The sequence below is a fragment of the Artibeus jamaicensis genome, unplaced genomic scaffold (genome assembly GCF_021234435.1).
Source record: "Artibeus jamaicensis isolate MK-2021 breed Jamaican fruit bat unplaced genomic scaffold, CSHL_Jam_final scaffold_537, whole genome shotgun sequence".
Lineage (NCBI taxonomy): Eukaryota > Metazoa > Chordata > Mammalia > Chiroptera > Phyllostomidae > Artibeus > Artibeus jamaicensis.
The window spans coordinates 19,929,759-19,956,045 of NW_026522047.1; the positions used below are offsets into that span (position 1 = coordinate 19,929,759).

Sequence of the window (26,287 nt, forward strand, 5' to 3'; positions counted from 1 at the left end):
CCCTCCGTTTTCTCCGTGACCTCAGCCCACCATCTCCAGTCTCTTCTGCTCGAGCTCCTCGGAGCCCCTTCTACCTAGCGGCTGCCTCTCCCTGTGGGAATGTTTCCTACGCTTAAATCACAACGTGTTCTTGGGGATAGATAGGCAATAAAGAGCACTAAATGTGTCGTCAGCTGCCAGATGGATGAAGGAAGCATTCCCCTGAAATTTAATTCATCATCCACGCCCCGGTAGAAGACTCGCAAAGGCTGTGGTAAGTCAAGGTTTCAGTCTGTGGACACCGAAGGGTAAACCGTCTCCCGGTTTGGTGCTGGCGCGTATGCCCAGGGGCTGTCTACGGGGAGCATTCTTCTTGGTTGAAAGAAGAAACAAAAAGGTACATTTGGAACATTATCCAACATCTTGAGATTATAAACTGTCTGGTGTGCTGCTGTTTTATCTGATGATGTCTCCTGGGTCCGCGGCGGTGAAAGACTTCCCGGATTTGTGGAGTGCGATGAAAGGGCTGGCAGTATCTCACCGTGATTGGCAGAGCTAAACGGGCCTCTCTGACCCGCCGACCTCCGACTTCTTTCCCAAGCTGTGAAATGTAAATCCCCAGTAGCTGCTGACCTTCCCTGTTGTGGCTTTTCCCCAGAGCTTTGGGTTTTCTTTGGTATTTAAAACGAGTTAATAATCTTCGGTACCAAGAGACTGACTACTTTTATATCCTTTTTATTACCCCAGAAAGGTTGGGTGGTAACTTCATCTTGGAGTGTAATTGCTTTTATTGACAGAAAAAAAAAAAACCCAAAAGAGGGGCTAAGCAGTTTTGAAGACTTCAGTGCCCTAACAAAATCAATCATCTTAATGAACCTCAGACGCGGGTGGAGGACAGTGATTTGCACATTTAATTCCTTGGGAACTGGACGCCTTCGGTGGGTCAGTGCCTCGGCCAGGCTGAAGCACACCTTTGTGGGAAAGGAGGGAGATACTCGTCAGAGTATCAACAGAGTCGGTCGTGAAAACTTCGTCTGCACGCGAGCCCCGTGCCTTAATCTCACTCATGAAAGGGATGGCACCAGAAATTCTCCTTGGTGGAGAGGTAGAGATCCCTGGACAGAGGGCAGAGTTAAGACTTAGAGCTCGTGGTAGGGAACTGTCCTGTGTTGGTGATGGCCACGAGGAGACGCCACAGCTGGAACCGGAAAGACAGCTCCTCTCCCACTGTCCAGCATCCTGGGAATCGGTGTCACCTCACAGCGAGAGCACACGGACATTTTCAGCAGGTAGACATGGCCAGACCACCTGTGTGTCGTTCAGAATCCCATAAGCCAACACTGCGCTTGCTAAGCTCACCTCGGGGATGTGCTGAGACTCTGCGCTGGTGTGGGCAGGCGGTGGACTCAGCTGAGGTGGCGGCTTCTGCAGAGGAATGGAAGGGCTCAGTCGGCAGAGACCGCCTCCTGGACTGGTGAGCTGGCTGCTCACCGGTTAAACCTTGGCCATGTCCAGGGTGGAGCGGGGATTCTCTTTATCACTGTTCTCTACTCTTAACCAGCCTCCATGGCCACTAACTTTACCAAAGGAATCCAAGTAGAACGTACAGCTGCAGGTAAGACTACTTTACATGTTACCAACCCCCAGGTGCCGATTCCGATTCCTTGTTCACGTGACTCACCACAAATACTGAAGTGTTTCAGAGTAGATCATCACAGAGTCCAGTATAAACGTGATAGAGCTTTCTGTTCTTAAATACATGCCTAGTTCAGCATTTGTAGCAATTTACACCGACTTTCCTTGTAATGCATGGAATTGAGGTTCCTGAAGTTAAAAAAAATACAAAAGTGATAATGGAAGCAAAATCAGTTTGCAAGTAATATCTGGTGTACTGATTTTTTTTAATTTAGTACATTTCAGGGTTTTTTTTTTAAAGAAAATATTTTCCTAAGGTCTGTCTATATGAGGAAAGTCTGCAAATTTATCAATCCGTATACCATGTGATGAATTACAGGAATGTGACGATAGTTCTGTGAGCTGCAAACATGTCCTAACTACACCACAATCAGTACTTTGATCAGGGGCCCTGCTCTTGGCTGGCGCCCCTTGGTTAGTTTAAGAGCCCCGGGAGATGTCTCTCCTCCTGTTCTCCTCAGTGGAGGGGAGGCTGTGAGACTAGCCAACCAGCGCCTGTGCTCTGGAGTCCAACCTGGGTTGGAGTTCACTTGCTGTGGAGTTTGCACAAGTCATGTAAGCTCCTGGAGCTTCAATTTCTCCATAAATCAATGGATACAGTGGTAATTCATAAAAGGTGAAGTACTCATTTCGGGAGCTGGCATGAAGTAGGCACTCAATGAACTGTAATGAGCATCATCTTCCCCGTTCTTACAAAAATAAAATTGTTCTTTGGCTACAGATGAGTTGCAATTATTAGGTTCTTGGACGCATGACAGAGAGAACATAAAATAGCTGAACCGTTAATCACACTTGCTGCCAGAAACTTCCTCCACAGAGGTTCTCAGCCTTGGCTGCATGTTAGATCTTCTGCGGAGCTTCAAATAATGCCTGGGCCCTACAATCAAGCGTTCTTTAGTCTGGGATGCAGCCTGGCATGAGAATCTTTCAGATCTTTCCAGAACGTATAGCCAAGGACTGAGAACCACTGCACTGAAACAGTACCTGAGGGTTCTGCTGTTCTGGGGTTCAAAAGCAGTGTCCTGGAGGAAAAGCTTCCCCACGACAGTCCTCGTCGACCGGAACTTTGCCCGTGACCAAATTCAGCCCATTGTCTTTCTGCATAAAGTTTTATTGGAACACAGCTGTGCTCCTTTGTTTACATATGTTCTGTGGCTGCTTTCATGCTATACCAGCAGAGTTGAGTGGCTGGGACAGGGATGGGATGATCTACAAAAGCTGGAACACTCCTCTCTGGCCGTTTAGAGAAAATGCGTCTGACCTCGATGGTAGGCCACTGCCGGGGTCCAGCCTCGGCAGGGTTCAGGGTCCCTGAAGGATGTACGGCGCAGGTGAATGAAGAGTCAGACACCTGATTGGATGCTGGAGAACAGCCAGCGTCTGTGGGACTGACTGAACTCGCACAGTTTGATTTAGGCTTTATTTTTATAGAGATTGTTATATAACATTAAAGCAACAGGTGCATAGTGTGATCAGTTAAGCAGAAAAAACCAATACAGAGATAACCAGGAAAAGTACAAGAATTTCCATAGTTTCAGTTATGTTAAACAAAAGTTGTTTTGACCAGGAGAGCCATTAATCAGACAATTTGAAATAGCTCTATGTACAGAGTTTGAATGTCTTATTGTTTATTAAAGGTCTAGAATTTGGCATGGGGCAAAAGGGTATGCTAGACCGAGCAGAGGTTAGGAAATTCATTATAATGCCTTTGTGATGTCTAACGTAGCTATCTATCTTTCTGTCCAAAATGTTTCTCTATGTACTGTGGACTCTAACTCCTTGGTAATTGTATCTATGTGCTTAGTTTGTGGTATCTAACAAGTTTTCCTGTTTCTTTGCTTGCTTAATTCTAATTAATATATATTCCTCTTCAAGGTAAAGGAGGGGCTGTTACTCCAACAACTTCTAGACATTCAGGGGCTATTTCATTAGGGGACTTTGTTCTCTGGTCAAGAAATTACTTTGTACAACTTCATTGGAATTATGTGAATCAATGAAGCTGAAATACAGGTGTCTAACAATCCCACCACCTTTTGGTCACCAAAACAAACTGGTAAGGAGAGATAGACAGGAAATCCAGCCACAGTTGCCTCTGCTTTGCAGATGCATCTCAACCATCCTGACCTTGTCAAGGGACGGCTGCTGGCCGGCTCCCGACAGGCCACTTAAAAATGGAATCAGTCATAGTGCCATTTTCCAAGATGCATTCGAGGAAGTCAACTTGCTACAGAAGATTATCTCCTAGATTCTGTCCCAGCTCTTCCATCCAGGAAAAGTCAGAATAGTGTCTGGCATCACCCTCAGAAATCAACAGTTATATGCTGTAACACACTGATAGGGTCATTTTCGCTACTTTTAAAAATTTAGTACTTACCATTTCTCTTTAAATTTTCAGTTTTACAGAAATTGTAATAATCTGCTTATCAAGGAAATTTAATGTAGGACACTGTGCCTTAACTTGCCGGCTGAACACGCAGAATGCTGCAGTCCCTGTTGTCCAATGGACTCACACAGCCACGACTGTTTAAATGCTGCTGCCAGTTGAGAACACTGTATAGCTTTCTCTGTGCTAAGTCTTTTCTTTTTTAGAACGTTCTCAGCAGAAGCAGATTCTTGTGCATTTCCCTCCCTTGCTTCCTCATAAAAACGGAGCCGCTCGTGCTGGGTGGGGCAGGGGTGCAGGTCACACAGGAGGGTGCCTGACCCAGTCTTTCCACCACCTTCTCTCCTCAGCCAGTCGGCGCCTCCTCCTGAAGGAGGTCCCCCTGGTTCCGCTGCTGCAACACCGGCCCATCCCTTTGAACCAGTTAGTGACTATATCCTGCGAGAGCCCAGACACTGTCCCCTGCTCACACACTCCGCTGCAGAGGACCTCCTCGCCCTCTTTGTGCTGCCTCAGCATCGGAGCTGCTGATGGGTCTCTCAGGACACTGGGAACCCTCTGCTTTGTAATTCACAATGGGTGCCTCCCAAGTGCCCGGATGTGGCCAGAGAGCTTGGCAAATACCCTGCTTTCCTTCTCCCCGTGGGTCACTGAGCTTTGTTCCGGGAGGTCAAGTGGACTGAATCGCTGGCTGTGTGACTGCAAGTGCGGATTTGTGCCCATGCAGAATGGCTCCCTCTTGGGACCTTCAGAACTGTGGGAACCACAGTCTGGGATGCAGAGGTTTCCCGGAAGGGTTTTGAGTGTGGGTGTGCGTGGTTTCTAGGGTGTCAGCTCCTGGGCAGCAGTGAGCATGTGGTTTCACACGTGCAGCCTCTGAACACACAGCCCGGGCCGTGGCCTGCGGGGGGAAGGAAAACCGCGCTGATCCACATCACGCTGCCCCCTGGTCGGCCAGGCTGGAACCGAGTGACTCCCCTTAGCTTTTCATGGTTTGCTTTTCAGGAAAACTTTCTTTGCTAATCAAGGAACACATGGGGATAGGTAATTACATGTCATGCCTGTTAACTCTGTTTGCTTAAAATGTTTTTTAAATCATTCCATTTGAGAATTTTGAGAAACCTTTTTTTGCCATTATTTGCTGAGAAAGCTGCATTTCCTGGTGAGGTTGTGAGACCGTGTGAGGAGGGAACACAGGCTTTCTCTCGGCCCCACGCCCTCCTGCGGGCCAGACTCCAGCCCGGCAGCCACTGTCTTTTAGCCGCCAGACAGTCGGCCTCCAACCCCTGCTGGGTCCCCTGCGCCTTCCTCTGTGTGGGGAAGTGATAGGAACAAACTGGTCCGGTGGATATGGGGACAAGTCATGGCCTGAACACACCACGTTGAAGAATCTGGGGCTGTTCTGTTGTAATGAAGACCCACTGAGGGTTTTGGACCCTCAGGCTGATACCTGAACTGTCCTACGGGAGCTTCTCTGGCCGTAATGCCTGGACTGGGTGGATGAGGAGGTCTCGGCGGACTGTGCCAGGGCACAGAGTGGAGGACGCGGTGGCCTTCGCGTCCCTCCCCTTTGCATCCCCGCTGCGGGCCTGGGTTTTAAACAGTGAAGCTTTGCAGCATTCCAGCATAGACTCCTGGTCTGTTTGGAGTTGCCTCTCATTTCAGTGACCAAAAGAAAACAATACAACAACAAAAATGAACTTGGTGAATTTTAAAAACTTTCACTATCGACTGACCAATTACCGTGGAATGTGAGGAAGCAAAATGACTGAATTCTGAGGAGTCGGGTGTTTAGCCGCGTGTGGCATTTCCAGCAGGTCCAGGGCGGCTAGAGGGGGACCCCCCACACACCCACTCCTGCACCACCCCTGGCCGTGTCGGGGTGAAGAAAACGGGAGCCTGTGGGAAGCGTGTGTGCCGCTCGGGACAGGAGCTGGTCACTGGTCTTGGTGTTCCTTTCGCGTGGCCTCGGTTTCTAACAGGACACGCTGCTGCTGGTTTCATTGTCCACGCGGGTGCGGTGACGTGGGCTCTGAGGAAACAGCCCTGTTTTCCCATGTCTCTTACTCTCAAGGCTCATATTTTATTCCAGAAAAACTTCTGGCTGATCCTGTTCAAAGGGATGTTTCATAAGTGTGGGGCTGTCCTGGGTTTTGAGCCTAAACTTAACTTCTGCGACGTTGTCCACTTCACCCAGAGAAGCGCGGACCCGGTGGCTCCGACTGGTGGGAACACTGGGTCATTTACTCTTCTGTGTAGCAAGTACGAGTTAAGTGCCGTGTGTACCAGACACGGTGCCGCGTGTGGGGGATGCAGTGAGGAGGAGGAGGGCACGGCCGTGCGGGGCAGACGCTGCCAGGAGAGTTTGTGCAGTGGAGTGTGGAAGCTTCCCAGCCCCAAAGATGCTGAAGATGCTTCTGAAGATCTGGAGATGTGGTGGGTCCTTTGACCTTGTAAGATCCTGAAAGGAGAGTGTGTGTGTGTGTGTGTGTGTGTGTGTGTGTGTGTGTGTGTGTGTGTGAGAAAGAGGAGGAGGAGAGAAAATTAAAGATCCAAAAGCACAATGTGCCCTGGCTGGTGTAGCTCAGTGGATTGAGCGCGGGCCTGCGAACCAAAGGATCATGGTTTGATTCCCAGTCAGGGCACATGCCTGGGTTGCAGGCCAGTTCCCAGCAGTGGACACATGAGAGGCAACCATACACTGATGTTTCTCTCCCTGTCTCCTCCCCTTCCCCTCTAAAGATAAATAAATAAAATATTTTAATAATAATAATAATATAAACAATGTGAGTTCAAAAACCTAATAGCCCTACGGGATTCAGAAAAAAATCCATAAGCCTACAGAATAATAAACTCAATATGAATAATAGTCACAGTGTGAGTTTTTTAGTTTACCAGAAAGCTAGGGATATTTCTGGTTGGAATGGGGGCTTCAGCTTTCTGTTAAGTTGGAACCTACCTTTTAGTTTTATCTTTTATATCCCTGTAGTTCCTAGTAATGAAAATCCCTGCCGTGCTGGAGAGGGGTTCCTACCACGTTAGAGTCAGTAAAGAAGCGGGTTGAGCCAGGGCTCCATGTTGGATCCTGAATTCACGGGAGGGTGCGGAAGACGCTGCAGTCAGGAGTGCGGGGCAGGAGTTCTGAGCAGGGTTCGCCCTTGGCAGGGACTCCCTACGGTCAGCCTCAGGGGTGGCCATGACACCGGCACATGCATTGCTGATTTTCTTGGAACAGTCTATCATTCTAAACCTTATATTGTCACTCCTAAGGACCTACAGAGCTTAGATGCCACACAAGTCTCCTTTACTTTATTTCACTGAAGTTAAAAGTAACAGTATCAGAGCGAGTGGAACACTGTCAATTTTCCTGATACCTAATCCTAATAGAAAACATTGTATCCAAGGAAGAAATGTACCAATGTGGTGTATATAGGGAGACAGGAGGGGTGGGGAGAAAGGCAATGCTTCCTCTATTTCTGTATCATTGTGTTTTTGCATTCTGTAAACACTTTCTTTTATCTTAAGGATTTGCTAGATAAGGCTTGTAAAGTTTTCCTGGTAAGTAATGGTCACTGTCCTCTTTCAGCAGATTTCTGCACACGGCAGATCTTCTTCCAACATAAATGGTGGACCAGAACTTGATCGCTGCATGAGTCCTGAAGGTAGTGCTCTATCTGAGGGTTACTTTTGTATAGGAGGTCAACCCGGTGGATGTGGGAAGCCACCGCAGATCCACTTGTGCTAAATTATCTTCCTGAACAGGAATGTGGTCATGGCACCAGTTGAGCCCTAGTGGGGTGTTAATTAAGCTGTTCCAATTTCAAAGTGCAGACTTGAGCTTCCTTTATTTTCCCTTCGTGGCAATTTGCTCCCAATTCCTGAATGCAGCCTCTCCCTTCTCTCAACGAGTTAACAGAAGTGTTTCTCTCTATGCCGTCTGCAATGTACTGCAATACATGGTGAAAAGTAGTTGTTCTTGACTGCTTCCTCCTCCTGTCCTCACCCCCCCCACCACCAGTCTGGGAAGACTTTGAGTGAGGAATTAGTTTTAACGAGGTGCCCTTGCTAGCTAGCATTTTCTTTACTGGAAAATCTGGAGGGAGGAATCTTGAGAAAATTTTCTAAGATTAAATCCCAATATCATACCCTTCTTCCTTCTCAACTTTGACCAAAAAAAGTTTAAAGTTTTATTTAGAATTCTTTTTTTACCCAAAGTTAATCACTTACTTTAGGTGGTAATTCAGGGATTTGTCAATGTTTATTGATTATGTTGGTTTCTGACTCTAACCAGTAAATTCAAGAGAAAATCGATGATTCGGCTATTCTAGCAGACAATACGCTCAGAGACCTTCCTTGGTTTTAGTATAGATTTAGAAATAAATGCATTGCAACTTGTTATTTGACAAGCATGTAGGAATCGAGATGAAATGTTGATGTGTTCTTTTGAGTGTGCATTTATCCTTTTTTTTTTTGTAGGAGTGAATGGAAACAGGTGCTCTGAATCCTCGACACTTCTTGAGAAATATAAAATCGGAAAGGTTATTGGTGATGGCAATTTTGCAGTCGTCAAAGAGTGTGTAGACAGGTGAGTGGACAGTGAAGGGGATCATGTTCCCACCTGCATGTGCATTTCTCCTCGGAGCGTACTTTCCCCCGAATGAACAAAAAGCCTTCTGAGACAGCCTCCCCTTGGGACCACCTACTTTGCCTGTGTACAGGCAGTGTGACAGGGAAACCGTGTGTGTGCAAACAGAGTGTGGACCTGCTTTGTGTTTGGGCTGAGCAATTTATCAGATCTCTTCCATAAGCCAGAGAAAAATGGGAAATAAGGTTTATCTTTTAAAAAATATCCTATTTCATTTATCTGTACCAGACACTGTTCTCAGTGTATTAACTCATTTAATCCCCAAATAACCTTCTCGTTGATACTTAATGGCATGTCTCAGTAGTTCTGGATATGGGAGCTCTGACTACATTTAAGAACAGTATCTTAAACTGTTGCCTATCTTAAAATTACATCTATGTTTTGTCCAGCTTTACGTTAAGGTCCTAAATTCTCAGTGGTCAGAAATCCATTCTGTTAAATTTCAGGCCTTTTATAAACAGTATTAAATCTGGAAAAGACTCTGAAATAAAGTCTTTGTGTTCCTATGCTGCTTTCCTACCTGATCTAAGTGGTCATTTTTTTAATGTTGTGGGAGAGTTTCCACAAGGAAACTCTAGTAACTACTAGTTTTCCCCTTCTGCTACATCTGCAGTGAGGCCTTATGGTCCCTTGTATTGGTGCACAAAGTCGCTGCCTGTCCTCTAGGCCAGTTCCCGCCTCTTAGGGCCTGGGCCAGGCAGCAGGAGGCGAGCGGCAGCGGAGGCCAGCGGGCACTTCGCTTGCATTACTGCCTGAGCTCCGCCTCCTGCCCGTCCCTCCATCCTCCCCGCACCCTGCCGTGGAAAAGTTGTCTTCCACGGAACCGGTCCCTGGTGCTGAAAAGGCTGGGCACCGCTGCTCCAAGCCTTCTATAGACTTTGCTCTGCTATGCAGACTACTACCCAAGTAACAAAGTAAGCATCTGCATTATGACTTCTAAAGACTCGTTAGAAGTCTGAGGCAGGGTTTGGTTTATGTTACGGGGAAGCAATTTAAATACAAGTTACGCTTCCAAGGCGGCCTCCTCCGTGTGTACCATGACCGCCCGGCAGAAGCAGCTGAACTTGAGAGAGCTAACGTAGTCCAAGCGCACTGCAGTGTTCTGTGCTGAACTGTTTCCTGTACTCAGATAATTTTTGGCACATTCAGATTACAATATGCTAAAGGTGATTAAATGTTAAGTAACAACATCGAGACGCTCATGCCTGAGACATTGATCTCTTTAGTACCAGAATCAGGCTTTGAAGGGTCCAGCTACGACCGCAGCAGATGGGGTTTGGCTTCAGAAACAGACACTGAAAGTCCCGTGACTTTTGAGTTTTGTGTGATACACTAGTTAGGACCTAATAGATTAATGTGAATATCTACCAATAGTGGGAAGTTTTCAGTAATGTTGATTCCTCTTCCCTGACTTTATTCTGCCTCCCGAGAGAACTCTTTGGGGATTTAAGTGTGGGAAACAGTTTTTTGTCTGTGTCTGACGCAACAGAGTTTAAGTACCTTTAATATGTAAGTTACTTAATAATATTATAATTACTAATATTTATAAAAGGAGATGAATGGTGTGGCTTTGGATTTCTTTTCCTTTGGGGGGGGCACCTTTCTCCCTGACGCCACTCAGCCCGTTCTCGGACGTGCGGTCGAGGAGGGGGCCGGTCCTCCTTCCCTGGGTCCTCTGTGCTGGAGAGGGAATCGGGGTGACGCCGCTGCCTTTGACTCCTGTCTTTAATGGCCTTCCTCTGGGCGTTCCATAGGTCCACTGGGAAGGAGTTTGCCCTGAAGATCATAGACAAAGCGAAATGCTGCGGAAAGGTATGGTATCTGCTCTGTGAAAGGACCTGCAGAACCTCGTGAGATGTTTGTCATGCTGAAGGGGTTTAGTAGGGGTTCAGGTGACGAGGCCGTAGCAGGAGCGCCCTCGGATCACAGAGGGACACTGCAAAGCTTCCCACCACACCCTGCACCCCTCGCCATTTATCAGAAACCTTAATCCTGAACAGTACATTGATTTGACCTTGGTTTTCACTATCAAAAAATATAAATTCTTTTCTCTGGGAGGTACGTGCTTCGAAATAAAACGCAGCAACACACAGAAGATGGCAAGAGCTGTGAGGGGTCCGAGGCCTCACCCTACCTTCAGCCTAATGGGGTAGCCTTCCTGCTGTGCAGCTGCTGGCCCAGAGGAAAAAACCGTGATTACCTGTGGCACAGAGGTGGCCCGGGTGCCGTGTTTGCACTGGCTCCCCACCGGGAGTGTTACAGAGGGGCCCAGCTGGGTGTGTGCACACAGCTGGGTCTGTGTCCCAGCAGGGGCTCCCCGCGCTTAGGAAACCCCCAGTCTTACGAGGGCAGCCAGGAAACCTAACCAACCCTTGTCCCAGAGGAGAACATTCCCTTTGCTGTCATGGCCAGGGAACAAATCCGCCCTCTGCCCCTGAGGGAGACCCTGTCTAGGTCCCAGGGGTGTTTATTATACAGACATTCTTGAAAAGATAGTTTGTAACAAAAGCTGTGCAGAAACACTAGGAACATTTGTCTCTACAACCAGATGAATTTTTTCTTCTCTCCCACGCTCAAGCTGGAGCTGGTCATGCTGTTAGGGTGCTGATATTTTTTAAGTCATTTTTATTAAATTTTTTTTGGGGTGCCATTGGTTAATAAGATCATACAGGTTTCCAAGTGTACATGTCTATGATACCTCATCTGTACGTTGCACTGTGTACCCACCACCTAAAGTCAAACCATCCAGATGTTTTACCTGGGTTCGAAAAGATGCATCTGTCTTCTGTACCAGTGGCGACCGAGACCTTGTCAGACTCTAGTAGCCTAGCAGTTCGCAGACCAGGCTGCAGAGCTCGCCCCGGCACCCAGTGCTGGGGCCACCAGCCACATGTGGCCGCTAAATTCTTGCGGGGTGGCTGTTCTGAAACAGAATCTACTCCAAGTGTAGGAATACGTAGCAGATTTGGAGACTTGGTACTAAAAAAGAATGTAAGATATCTCAGTATTTTTTGTGTTCGATTGCAGGTTGAAATGATAACATTTTTACATACTCGGTTAAATAATATTAATCTTACTTGCTTTATATGTTTTCAATTTTTAGTAAATTTAGAGTGAATGCGTGAGCCATAGTTATAATTCTGTTGACTGATGCTGTTCCAGAGCTGCGTTGTATAAAGTTTAATCTTTGCCCTGCCTTTTTTTACCATGTGACTGCGGAAAAGTTATTTAACACCTCTGTCCCTCTGTTTCTCTTCCAAAAACGTGGCTATTAATAGTACATTAGACAAGATCATTGTGGGGACTGATTGGACTAAGGCATGGAAAACAGGTAGAAAAGTACCAGAAATAGTAAGAATGTAACACATGACCGGTTAATGGTATCAATATGCCTGAAGAATTGAGAATTTGTAATTAGGAGGGTTTTATGTGATAGTAGCGATGTTATATTCACGGCACTCCTAAACTAGTCTTCATCAGACATCTACAAATTTGTTTATTTTTAACAGAAAACTTAAAGTTTTGTGGGAAAGTTTTAGAAAAATCTCCTCAGAACCCCAGAATGGAAAGTCCAAGAGGCAAATTTTGGACTTTGTCGTAGGTTTTGTCACAGGTTTTGTTTCCCGCACTGCGACCACTGTCGAAGCTGCATAGAGCACCCGCTTTTCCTCGAATAACCGAGGTTTTTCTGAACTTTAGTTCTGCGTGCTTTTACTTGCTGCTCTCACAGTAACGGTGAATTTTTCAGCTCCAGCCTTCCCCCAGGTGTGAGGAAGTGGTACTCTGTGTCCGGTGTGTGTGGCTGAAGCAGAATGTGTCCTATTCGGAGCCCACATTCTAAGCAATTGTATTATTTTTTTCAAAAAAGTAAACAAATTGCTGTGGTAAAGGTATTGTTTACCTGGTTAAAATTTAAGCAGCTGTTTTAGTCATTGGAAAAAATCTTTCTATGCAGACAAAGCAGTCTCCAGCGCACTAAGTGCTGAGGCAAAGGGAGAGGTTTCCGCCCCGGGTCTTGTCTTCCTGTCACTGGGTGTCATTCTGTTCCTATAAATTGTGGTCCTGTACTCACGTCTGTCCTCACAATGTTGGAACACGTGTTTCCACACTGACACTATAAATTGTAATCGCAAAACTCGATTTGTTGCAAATAAGTTGATTTTCCCATTAGATTTTATTTCTAGAAAAACGAGTAGGGAATTTGTTTTTTTAAAATAAAATTTAGAGGGAGGCATTCAGCTGCTATTCTGGGTACAGCTGGTCACATCTACTTCATGGGTTGTGCACAGAAAATTAATAATGCCGGAAATAATATCCACCCTCTGTTAAACCATAATCTCTCCAGGCTTAGACACATAGGGACTCTGTACATCACTTTCAATGACTTGCAAAACAGATGTACCCATTTCACAGAAACAGGTTCAGTTCTATAGCTTCCCACGAGTCACACAGAGGCCGAGCAGGGATTGGAGTTTCGGGCTAGGTGGTTGTTACTCAGCATATACCTTGGCCAATCCACCACGCAGTTAAATTTATTCATTTGCTCCTGTAATAACAACCTGGGGGAAAAAGTTCTTAAGCTCTCTGATCTTCTCTTTGCTTCTCTGTAATACACATGAATATTATTAGATAATTTTACTCATTTACCTAAAATCTGATATGTGTGCAAGATGCAAAGAGTGTTATGAGGTCTGGGGAGAAGCATGTGAGAGAGAAGCAGCCGATCCATGACGACGCCGCAGAACAAGAAGCCTTTTGCTGGACTTCAGTGGGCAGCCGGGTTCCCACAGGAAGCATCGAGAGGACAGTGTGCCAGCCAGAGGACATGCCCAGAGCACAGAGCACACATGGGGTCTTCTGAGCAGGAGGTGATTGCAAGCTTTGCCTTGGGGCCAGGTTTACGGGGGCCGTTGAGAAGGCTGCGGTGTTTGTAAATTCAAGAATTCTTCCACGTCTAATATTATGAATAATATTCCTTCTACATGGATATTCGTTGATTCACACAGTGTCCGAAGCTCTGAGCTTTCCGTCACAGAGCTTAGAAGTGGTCCTTCCCGCTCTTCCCACAGCGTGACATTCATTATCCTTCTGGTAGGAGCCCAGACAGGACGTAAATGCGAATGAACGTTGTAGTAGTTTCCTAAGGGTGTTGGAGCAAGTTAGCACAACCTTGGTGGCTGACTTCAGCAGAAACTTACCCCTCACAGTTCTGGAGGCCAGAAGCTTGAGATCCGCGCTCCCTCTGGAGGCTCCGCAAGTGCCGGGTCCTTGCTTCTAACTAGACAGCTTCTGGGGGCAGATGGTGGTCCTTGGCTTCTGGACACATCCCTTCACCTCTGCTCCATCTTCATGTCACTTTGTCTTCAGTGGGGAAATCTCCCTGCCTCTCATCTCAGAGGGACAGTGGTGATGGCACCTGATACCCAGAGTTTTCTCTGCAGCATCTTTGTTCACAGGGGTAAGACCTTTCCCCCCAAGTAGGACAATATTTACAAGTTCCAAAGACCCGATCTATTTGGTAGCCATTATTCGATCTCCAGCATATCTCTGCCAGACATGCCACACTGTGCTTCCCACGTTTTATCTGACTGTGTTATCCTCAGCAAGGTGCAGTGAGCAATAGAGATACCATGGAGATATTGGCTGTCAAGCCAGTGATGGTCAAGAGCGGTGCGCATGTGTTGACTCATCCACTCAGGCACTCCAGGGCTCCCTGTTCTAGTGACTGGAGGGCAAGGTAAACACAAATCTCCAGGACAGCCGAATGAGAGCTGGGATGGACAAGCATGGAGGGCAGTGGGAGCAAATAAGAGGCGCACCTAACCCAGCCAGGGTTGAGCAGGGGAGGCTGTTTAGAGAAGGCGAGATCTGATCGGTCCTGAGGAATGAACAGGAATTCACCAAGAAGTGGGGAAGGAACGTCCCAGACAGAGAAACTACCTGTGCAGATACCTAGAGGTCTGGGTGAGAGGTTGCACTGCGGAGAGGAATGAGTGGATGGATTCAGAAGCTGTTGAGAAGGTAGACTGGGCAGGGATGGGTGATGGATGGGCTGCCCTGGAGGATGAGGGCGGGCGGGTCAGGGGGGGTTCCTGTCTGCTCTGGGCAGCCAGGTTCACGCAGGGAGACCCGCACGGGAGGACAGGGCTGGTTTATGGGGCTGGGAAGCGTGCAGACAAGATGGTTAGTTTGGTTTGGGAGAGTTGTTTATTCCCTAATCTCCCTCCCTTCCTCCCTCCCTCCCTCCCTTCTTCCCCTTTGCTCCTCCTCCTTTTGTCTATCTCTGTCTTTTTTGTAGGATAAAAAGCACCCTGGCTAAAGATAAGGGGGTATCCTTTGCCAAGTTAGCAGTTTTCTTTGTCACTCACTCTCCCGCATAACCCTGGAACAGAGCCATCCGGTGATTCATATGTAAATTGTTTGGAGTCAAAACCCTGAATCACTTAACATAAATCATGGTAGATGCTCAGATAATGTAAGTTCAGTGCAGTTCACAAAGAAAGTGATGTTTACGTTGTATTTAGAAATATTCTCCTGGAAAAATCTAATCTAGAGAGTATTTTTATGCATTAGAAGCTCAGATTACATAAAGGTCCCTAAGAATCAGGAAGATAACGTTTGTAAAGATTTTCAGGCATGGCTTTTGTTTTGCGTGTGATGGTGATTAGTTCCTTCATGGACAATTGGACAGGCATAGTCACAGGGTGGGGACAAGGGCCAACAGCTGGCTTCCGCGCAGCCCAACAGCAACAGGTGCTGTGTGCTCAGAGTGCCAGGTGTGGTGGAGTGGGACTCAGTGAGCTGAGATGGTGAACAGTGAAGGAGGAGACACTGCCTATCTGTGTGCGATGCCCCGAGTCCTCAGGAAAGTTCCATTCTGCGTCCCAGAGGACTTCCTGCTGTGCCTTCTATTGGAAAGGACACCTTTGGGGAGGTGTAACCTCCTCAGGTGGCAGACCTATTCTAAGTCCAGTCTGAGGGAGTTCCTGGGTGCCAGTGATAAGGATATTTTACCAACAGTCACTCTGCGTTAGCATTACGAACAGGTAGATTTAGAGACTTCCAACTTGGGGAGAGCGGGTGGGAGAACTGAAGTGATAAGTCCATCTACGTTAAAAAGTGCCTCTTTTGGCACAGTGGGAGTGACTGCTGTCACCTTGGCTTCTTGGGGAGTGAAATAAGTTCAGTGGCTTGCCTTTCCATGTCCACACAAGTCCAGCTAACTGCTCTTCGGTGTGATTAACGGCTTTGCCGGGCACCCGCCCATGTTACAGAGGCTTTGAAATAAGTGTGCAAGCGTGGAGTGTTTGTGGGGCCTTTGTCCCTGTGACCACGAGGGGACGACTGGACAGCTGTGTCCCTAGGGAGGCCCCAGGGGGCTGTTTGCTGCTTGTGAGGCTGCTGCTCTGTGACTCAAAGAGACCAGAGACGGGGCGGCCCTGTCCCCAGCCTCCCAGATGAGGTGTGTTTGGTTCTGAGAAACACCGTTTTTTTCCAGGGGATTTTGAAGCCTTTGCTGAGTCCTAAGCTGGGCAAAGACTTCCCAGCCCTGCTCATTAAGGGACAGATTGTCTTTCCTGCATGAAGACTGGTGTGGCTCTGCCTCACCGCCCAGCTCCTCATGATACAGCCTCTAGTTCCTTTTCTTTTCAAAGAATTTAAAATAGGTTCAGCTTTGCAGCTATCATTTTCATTTGGAGGAACTCCAGCTGACTTTTACCAAAGCAGTCCCCTTGGAAAGGGGATACTGGGCAGCACAAAGAAAAGTGGGCTTGGATGCTGTGAACCTTAGGTTTGCATTCTGCCTCAAAGGACAGTTCTGAGGATGGAGCATGAGGACGTTACAGGAGCCCCTGCGCAGCAGTGGACCAAAGAGTGACTGGATTCCCAGTCGGTGCTGGTTCTTTTCTCTCCCCTGCCTCTGACTAGCATTGGCACTGTCGTCTGCCATCATTCATTGAGTGACGACTGGGACAAGCACAGTGCGTTCAGTGCTCAGGAAACAGCCCACCCTGTGCAGGCACTTGCAACGGAGTTTCTCTGCGTGTAACTTACTGTCATTGCTTGTACTGCCAGCCATCATCAAAGAGCATTTGCGATGGCTTACAGTAAAAATACATGTACGCAAGCATGCATGACAACAAGAGAAGAACCATAAAAAAGTGTCTTGAACTAGAGATAATGAAGTCCCCCCTGCAGCAGAACATTACACTTAGTTCTGAAATTCAGGATCGCAAAGGCAAAGGGAAAGCATAAGGGACACACACACACACACACACACACACACACACACACACACACACTGGTATGTGCATATGTGTGATTCAGGTAGCAAATGAGGACTCTCATAAGGTCAGTTTTATATAAGACATATATTTGAATATCTGGAATGTGTCAGATGGCAATTAGCTAATCTTACAGAGGATACCCTACATTCAAAATAATTTATTATTACAGTTGATGAGGGTTGGCACATGTGACAATATCGAGAGACACTTTTCGTGTCTCAGGGTAAAATGATGCGATGGAGGTTCGTGAGCTGTGGTTGACGATTTGAGAGTAACCGCTTCGTGCTGCGAGTGAGCGTTTGGCTGCAGTGCTGATGCCACCTGCACGGCTCACCGGGGCTGGCAGGCAGCGGGTATTTTCGGAGGAGAAGATGAGACTGTGCGACTGTGGTCCTCACAGCACTGTGTGTTTCCTGGTTTCTGGAGTACAAGGTGGTGACATACATCCTCTAGGGACTGATTTCATCGCTAGTCACAGAGAAAGAAAGTTGGTTTTTGGTTTTCAGGAATTTCAATGTAAATTTCAAATTCATATTAGTACTGGTTTAAAAACAACAAACACATTTAAGAGTTGGGCAACTCTTATGCCAAGGGCATGCCAAGTTTCCGTGTGTGCCTGGTCTTGTTTCTGGACTACCCCGAAGTCAAAGCATGGCTCCGAGCAGCATCACACAGCGCAGCTCAGTGTGCCGAAGTGCTCGTAGCTCGGACCTCTTAAGGTGCGGGAAGTAATGAAGAGGCCAGAAGGCAGCCTGTTGTTATGTGCCAGGGCAGAACCACTGAGCCCTTCAGAGCGATGCTTTGAAGGGTGCTTGTTTCTCTTTGTGAGTGACAATGAGATGGCACGCTGACTTGTCCTGTCCCCACGGAAACCAACGAGGCCGGGGTTTGGTTAGTCTCTGCACCCAGGGAGGTGCCTCCCCGAGCGTCGGGTCTGTGGACTGTGTCGTTGCCCTGAACACAGGGCTGGATGGAGGCTTCTGTGATGTCTGATCCAGCTCTCTCCCCGCTTGCTCCGCAGGAGCACCTGATTGAGAACGAAGTGTCCATCCTGCGCCGGGTGAAACACCCGAACATCATCATGCTGGTTGAGGAGATGGAAACGGCCACTGAGCTCTTTCTGGTGATGGAACTGGTCAAAGTAAGAGGACGGAGAGATTTCCTTGGTGCCAAATCCCACAACGTAACTGTAGTCTTGAAGGACCTAATCAGAAAAGGGTTTTACCACCTTGAAACTTTATTCATAATCATCCATTGTAGTGGCATGTTTTTTTTATCTCCTTTAGGCTGCCGAACCTTCTTTCCTAACTTCAGGGGACGGCCATGGTTGACATTTTGATGTGTTCTTGTGCATCCTGTAGGGCGGAGACCTCTTTGATGCAATCACCTCTTCAACCAAGTACACCGAGCGCGACGGCAGTGCCATGGTGCACAACCTGGCCAACGCCCTCAGGTACCTCCACGGCCTCAGCATCGTGCACAGAGACATCAAGCCGGAGAACCTCCTGGTACGTCCCCCCAGCTTTTGCTGTTCCTGCTCGTGCCTCTCCTCCTTTGAAAGGACCATAGTCATGTGCAAACAGTTGTGTTTTACAGTCCAGATCAGTCCTGAGGGCTGACAGAGTTTAAATTTCAAAAATCCGTCCGATGCAAGTCCACGACCACCACATATCAGTGAATTTCTTCAGTTGATCTGCATTTCTGCCATTGGTGTTTACCAGGCATTAGAAAATGTGTTTTCACATACATTTTGTTGATGGTACTGTCTGAAGAAAGGTAAGCAGGGAAATTATTTTGAGGCAGAGTAATCTGAAGAGTAAATAGAGGCAGAGTCAGCACATGAACGTTCATTGAAGTGCTGGACATCACGTTGGACATCTAGTGCCTGCATCTCAGGTTTACAGATGCGGAAAGTGAGACCCAGAGATGCCCATTTTTCTTTCTTACAAGTCTTGTTTGCCCCATTGTTCTACAGGAGAAAGTCTCATACTATGGCTCTCAAAGTGCTGTATAATCTGGCCCCAATTTACCTTTCCAGCCTCTCCTCTGGTACCAATCCCTGCCCACCCACCCAGCTAGGTGGCAATTGCCTTTAAGCCACATGTAGCACACCTTCCTGGGGGCCTCAATAACTGAACAGAGCTTGCTGATTGGGCCCATCCTTGTGTCTGCATTGTAGAGGAATTTTAGAGATGCCGACTGGGGCGTTGTATGTGCACCCCACATCCCAACCCCGCAGACATACACAAGACAGCTGGCTTATCTGGTCCTGCCTTTCGGGGCGTCATCACTGTTTGGGAGGTGGACTGTCTGAGTCTTCGTGTCATGTTAGTCCCACTGCGGGTTTCCTGTGCCCTGTAGTTACTTAACTTTATCCACAGCATTCTGTGTCATTGCTTATGTCCATACTAGTCTCTATTTGCTCTGTCCTGCTTCCCAGCGATGCGGCAGACACACTGATCTTGATCTTGTAAGACAGCTGAGCAAAAGGTGTGTTTTCTTCAACCTCACCCCTGGGTAGAGTCACTTATGGCCACCTCTGGTTTCTTGCCACGGACTGCTGAATTTGTCATCTACTTGTCTGTCTCCTACTCTGCATTCTCTGAATCATTAGGGACAAGGTTTGTGTCTCCATTATCTTTAGATCCCCAGTGCCTCAGGCCGTGCCGGGTGATGCTACAGTGCACATGGAGTAAATGTTTGGTGACTGACCACTGACGCGCCCTCAGCCCCGGCTAGCTGCTGGCACTTGAGCACAGGTCTTCACCGCCTGTGACATGCTTGCACCAGGCAGATCATTATTGAAGGGAATATGCATCGATGGGCAGGCTCTGAGGCCATGCTGGGGACTTCTGCCCATCCAGCACATCTGGTTTCCTCTTACAGTAATACCATCTGATGGTTTCTGAGCGTTCATTTGAGAGTATATGAGGTTTTTCCTTACTGTGTTCTGCTTAGAGGGAGCTGTGTTTCATCACTACCTGTTCCTAGTAGGGAAATAAATACCCCTGCTCTGTAAAATGAGATGTAGTATGGATTCAGCGTTATGAACTTGAAGGAGGCATGGAAAACGAGGTGTGAACTGGGCCTGCGGTTGGAAGTCAGGATGTGGTGTTCTCTCCTCCAAACAGGCTTCTCACCCACGATGACCTCACAGGGTCCGCCAGGCCCTGGCTCCTCCGCCCTCTGTTCTCTCCCAGCCGTTCTCGACCCCTCACCCCAGTGGCTGCCATTACCGATGTCCTCTGAGGATAAAGGAGCCACGGTCCCCGAGGACATCGGCCACTGTGGGGCCAGCCCCAGCCGTGGTTGTTAGGGCCCCGCGAGGGTGCTGCCCAGACATCAGCGACTTGCCTGTAAACCACCCCATGCACGTCCCAGCCCACTGGTGCCACCCTCACCCCCATTTCTTCTGCTTCCCACTCACAACTGTTAATGCACCGGAATCCCAGAATCGGCCACCTTGTCCTGCATCGAGGGCAGACACTGTCATGGGGAGTGAGGTCTCCAACGTGGTGTGTCCTGGGATGCAGCCAGGACATTGGAATCGAGTCCCTCGTCTGTGTGGCCGGGTCTAGCTGCCTGCTCGCCTGTCCCCATGACCTGTACCCTGCCTTGTGCTGCCCAAAGGGAAGGAGAAGGTCAAAGGTGATGAAAGGGACGTCTGGGTGAAACCAGTATGTGAGATAGAAAGAAGGGCCATCGGGTCTGCCTTCAAACACCCTCAGCTGTCCACACCTGTGAAAATACATGTCTGCTCCTGAAAACCTACCTAGACCACGCAGCAGGCTCTCGACTGAGTCAGTCAGCAGGCTGGCACTGGCCGAGTGTGAGGCAGTGCCATCGAGGCACCGAAAGTCAACACACAGTGGCCGTCAGCCTCTTCTTTCTCTAGAACCAAGTTCAGTTTTTGAACACCACAGTGTTCAGACACCTGATTTGCGTCCCCTTCTCCGGTGGCAGTGTTGTGATTGAACGCCCTGCGGTCGGAGCATGCGGGTCACCATGTCAGGGAGCCCAGGGCTGGTTGTGTACACAGTGAGTTACGGCCGTGGGTGCCCTGTGACAGTAAACTACAATGAGCCAGTGATAAATCCGCTTTCCAGGAGTTCTGGGGACGGCAGGGAAGAGGGCCGGCTTCTCACATGTGAAGTCCTTCTAAATCACCATGCTGACGTTTTATTTCGAGAGCGTGTGTGCCGTGCTCGCTTCCTCGGTGGCATCTGCACGCCTCCCGTTTTTTATTCTTGCATTCTGAGAGCAACTTTTCACGGAGCACGCCTCGGCCCGTGGCGGGTGCCGGGGCTGCAGGGTGCACGGCGGGACACTCTAGCTCACTGATTGCAAGTGTGTTGGTCAGGCTCTGCCGCTGCTTTCAAAACGACTGTCGTGAGACCAGCACCAGGACGGCAGTGCTGTTGGCTGGAGCCGCGTGGGCCAGGCACTCATGGCTGGAGTCCTCCGTGCCTCAGTTTCCTCATCTGGAAAGGGGAGGCAGCAGTTCTCTTCCTCACTGCCCAGTGGAGTGGCCGTGGACGACCAGGGAGAATGTGGAAATCTGTAGAGTCCGGTGAGAACGTCGGTTACGGGGGAGAACCGTCTCTCTGCCAGAACAGAAGGCCGGAGCCCCTGTGCGTCCCTTCCCCTCTTCCTTGAAATCGCTTCCTTAAAGTGGTACCATCTGCCTGCGCATCAGCATCAGCCATCGATGTGTGTGTGCCGTGCGCAGGCCAATGGGTAGACAGACACTTTTGCTGCTTGGAAGAGACTCTCTGGCCAAGATTTGAAATGCACTCAAATTGTCTTTCACGTATTCGCCTCTGTGTCTGGCATGGGGGAGGGATAAATCAAATAAAATACTGTTATTTCAGGCTTGTCTGGCCCTTACGACACTTTGCTTTTGATGTTTAGCCAAGAAGCACCACTTGCTGAGACATAACTCAGCGATTATAGACTGTTCAGCCCCTTTCTATTTCTGCTCCTGCATCTGAGTCTGTGTTCCTTCCAGGGGCCGTGAAAAACGGGACTTCTGGGCTTCCGAGGGTCTGACAACAGCCCTTAAACACCCCTAGGCATCCCTAAATTGAATGTCTAAAATAAACACAATTTTTCAAAAATGTACCTAATGAGTGTATATTAAAGTTATCAAAACAAAATAACAATGTCATGAATAAAACTTTTTTTTTTACTCTCATGATACATTTAGAATTATAATGTTGTTTATAATGTTCTTATCACTGCAATTACTTGGGGAATTTCTTTCTAAAGTCTGGGTTTCGGTAAATGCGCCATAAATTCTAACTGTAATTTCCTACCTCGGCGTGGTCTCACTGATGTTGACATTGAACGTAATGGATGGAGAGTCACCCTCAGACTCCAGCAGGACTGAGAACCTGGCTTCTGTTGCCTCAGGCTGAATCACTGGTAGGGTTGAATGGGGTCCTGCCAAGTGGTGGGCCGACTCAGAATGATAAACGTCTGTGAGAGCCTCCCAGTCCTCAGGGCTGCGCCTGTGCGTCCGGGAGCCCTGCAGTGGTGAGCTGGGTGTGTGTGAGCCCAGGAACGTGGAGGCCGCCATCAGAGTGTTCAGGGAGGAATGCCCTCCTCAAACTCAGGAGGACCCTGCATGTACAGCGGTATTTCAGGGTCACCCTGTTTTAAATGCCTGACGAGATTGGGGATCATTAAAGGGGGGGGCTGAGGTTCTTGATGCTTTTTATTGATGACTGTATAAATCACTCCCCTCTGTAAGCACCAGACTAATGGATGGTGCTGTTAACATGCTTATCTTGAAAAAACATAATCTTCTAAATTTTCCACCTCCTTGCGTAAGTAGTAATTTAAGTGAAAATCTGGTCAGTTCATGCTAAAATACAAGGAAAAGCGCACTAAGTAAGTTTAAAGTGGACAAAGATGACCTGTGAGTGCAGACTAGGTCTCCGCAGTCATTCTCTGAAACCCAGTGTTTTCAGGATGGACATCCAAGAGACGAACGGACAGGCACGTGAAAGACCTTGGACCTGGACTGTGCTCTCCTACACACCTGATTGCTTCCTGGACTGTCCATGTAGGATATGACTCCAGACTTTTACCCCATAAGGAAAATGTGCCTATACATAACATTGTTCCTAATTACAGAACGAGTGCGTGCTCGTCGGAAACTGCTGAGAAGTACGAGGGAGAAAGTTAAAGTAATCCTCAGTGTTAACACCTAGAAATAGACTGAACGTTTTACTGTAATATATATACATATATATATACATATATAAATGTATATATGTAAATGTATATATAATTTTGAATGTTCCTTTTTATGTAATATAGTGAATGTTGTCCATATGACTAATATTTTTTGAAATGTGCTTATTAGTGACCACATAATAGTTTATTACAAAGATGTACCATGACTTATGTTGCTTCCATTTTTAAATAACCAGATAAATTCTGAAATCAGTGGCCTTGTTTAGAACAGAACCTTTGGGCCCATTTCTATTCCTTGAGGGTTGGTTTTTTTCTTCTTCTTTTTTCAATGTGTTCTTGCCTCTCACATGCCCCCTACTGGGGACTTGGCTTGCAACCCAGGCATGTGCCCTGACTGAGGATTGAACCAGCGACCTTTTGGTTTGCAGGCCAGCACTCACTCCACTGAGCCACGCCAGCCACACCAGGGGTTGGTTCTTACGAGTATTTTTACTGGACCAGTGATAGTAAGAAATGTACACATTACTGAAGTACTTTCTAGAAAGGCTGCTGTGACTTAAGCAAAAACATTGACACCTTCACCAACATCGTTAAACCTTTTCCATATCATGATTGTCTGATCCAAGCAGCCAGCCCTTCCAGGGGAGGGAAGGGACACTCATGGAGCCCTGCTCCGAGCCTGGTCTCGTTTTATCAGCACATGAACCCCCTTCATCCCATTTCACAGACGAGGCAATGTGCTCAGAGAGGGTGAGTAGCTTTTGAAGGTCACACGATGCACAAATGAGGGGAGTGCTTGGGTATTCAGGTTCAGGCCGTCTGGAACCCAAGTTCATTTTCTGTCTAAACTTCCAAGATTCCCCCTCATGTAATGTTTATCATCGTCGTTGACTTTTCTGAACGAAACATGCAAGGCTTGTAGAGGACACCTGGTGCTTCAGTGGCACTTAATAAACATCGTGTTTGAGACGCTCAAGTCTGTCCCTCGCAGTGACAGCCAGGCTGCGGTGCCGGCCAGTTCCTGCTTCCAGGCGGAGAGGCCTCTGCCGCCACCCCGGGTGGGCAGCCGCCACACGGCTGGTGACGAGTGAGCGTGGGCACATGTTCACCGAACTCCTGGGTAAGGTGCTTTTTTGCCAAGGTAGACATTTTTTTTTTAATTCCACACAATCATGCAAAAATATCTCAAGAGCAAAATTAGAGCTTTGAAAGCCTCAAAGGTAAATCACAAAGACATTAACACAAGGAGAGATTTCTTTTGAAGTTATAGGTCAAGGTCTCCATGCCATTTCTACCTAATCCCAAGGGTCCTGTTGGAATTGTTGAGGCAAAAAACAGCCTCTGATGGTCGGCTGGCTTCTGTTGCAGGTGTGTGAGTATCCCGATGGCACCAAGTCTCTGAAGCTGGGCGACTTTGGGCTGGCCACGGTGGTGGAAGGCCCCCTGTACACCGTCTGCGGCACCCCGACTTACGTGGCCCCAGAAATCATTGCCGAAACCGGGTAAGGCGCCTGTGGGTTGGGTGGTGCTTTCTCTTTGGGGGGGAAAGTTTGGCTTTGTTCCTACTGCTGTGTGTCATGTGACTCTGGGGAAGGTTGGCGGGGGTGGGGGGACTATTGACCTGCACTGTAACTTTGATCTCAGAAACTTGAATTTGTGCTTCTATGTGCAAGAGCCTTGGGACCGTGGCAGTAGTAGTCCCCAAGATTGTTATCAGGTTTGGGAGAAAAACAGATGCCTTTGTCCAAAGGGCAATTCATTCATCTACATGAAATGAACAGACTGATGCTGAAAAGACCTCTTTTGTTCTCACAAAGGCGGGTACTACAGAAATGTGCAGGGTTCTGGGGGTCACCTGGTTATCTCTCTGCCCCTCCCACTGTGTTTCCCCAGCTATGGCTTGAAGGTGGACGTTTGGGCGGCTGGCGTGATCACGTACATACTCCTCTGTGGGTTCCCGCCTTTCCGAAGGTCAGTGGCCCTTTGTGGGGCAATATTTGAACTGTAAACTCTATGTCTTTGATTAGGAAGCAGATGTTTTACTCCTGGCAATGAGGACCAGAAACTGGGTAATAATATCAGTTAAAAATTACATCAACATGCCTTTCACTTTTTATCTAATTTAAAACCTATTACTGTATATCTCTTGACTTTGTATTTAATTTTAAAAGATGTATTGATTTTAGAGAGGAACGGAGAAAGAGAGATCTCTGAAAGAGAGACATTGATTTGTTGTTTATTCATACATTCATTAGTTGATTCTTGAATGTGCCCTGACAGGGGATCAAACCCATGACCTTGGCGTACTGGGATGACACTCTAACTAACAGAGCCACCTGGCCAGGGCCCTTGCCTGTGCTTCTGATGTGAGGCCAAGGCCTTAGCTTTGTGTTTGGTGCTCTTGAGTGTCTCCTGCTTCTGTGAGACACACCCATCGCCCACTGTCTTCGGTTCCCATTACCCATTATTCTCAAGGGGAGTGAGATTTAAAGATCTTTGTAAAGCAAGCTGATCTTGTAGGAAAACCTTTTTCCAACTTTTAATAGTTGTCTCTCTTACTTAACTGGGGAACAGTTTTTTTCTTTTTGTAAGAACTCATACTCTAAAGCATTCAACCTAGTTCTCATGACAAACAGAAAGCCTTTGAAATTTATTTTACCCATTCATGTAACATGTAGCGGAGTTGAATTACCAACACCTTCAACATACACAGGCCTGGGAACAGCAGATCAGGTCTCGGAGGGTCAGCATGCACCTCACCCAGTGGGAGCAGAGGTGGCCGGAGCGGGGCAGGGTGTGTCACGGGGCATGAGAACAGCTGTTACTCAGCAGTCCATGGGTGCAGCATGAGCATGGGCTTCACCCAGAGCACCTCTTTCGGTCAGTCCCATCTCATTCCTGGGAGCAAATGCATGACGAATGACTTGGAAGCCAAGGTTTACCTGGGGATGCACATTTGATTTTCTTCTGAGTTTTCCTTACCTCCCTTTTCATTGCAGTCTCTTCTCTTGTTCACTTTACTTCTGTGTATTCTAAGGTCCAGGAACCAAATGGTGAATCAGCATACTCTCTGGGGTCACAGTACTTACAGTGTAG

The 26,287-nt window shown here is 47.8% G+C and overlaps 1 protein-coding gene across 6 annotated transcripts in view; it reads left to right on the forward strand.

Annotated features, from left to right (window-relative positions):
• Positions 1-26,287, forward strand: part of DCLK2 (doublecortin like kinase 2) — a 137,935-nt gene that overhangs the window by 92,742 nt on the left and 18,906 nt on the right. For 4 of the 6 annotated variants that reach the window (XR_008390246.1, XR_008390245.1, XR_008390243.1 and 1 more), the window contains 7 exons: positions 7,644-7,719; positions 8,534-8,642; positions 10,457-10,514; positions 18,012-18,131; positions 18,352-18,498; positions 24,560-24,693; positions 25,085-25,162. Coding sequence is in view for 2 of the 6 variants with exons in the window: in XM_053658214.1 (XP_053514189.1) it covers positions 7,644-7,719; positions 8,534-8,642; positions 10,457-10,514; positions 18,012-18,131; positions 18,352-18,498; positions 24,560-24,693; positions 25,085-25,162 (722 nt within the window). In the remaining 4 variants the exon portion in view is untranslated. The other 2 variants (XR_008390244.1, XM_053658215.1) reach the window with 2 other exon arrangements.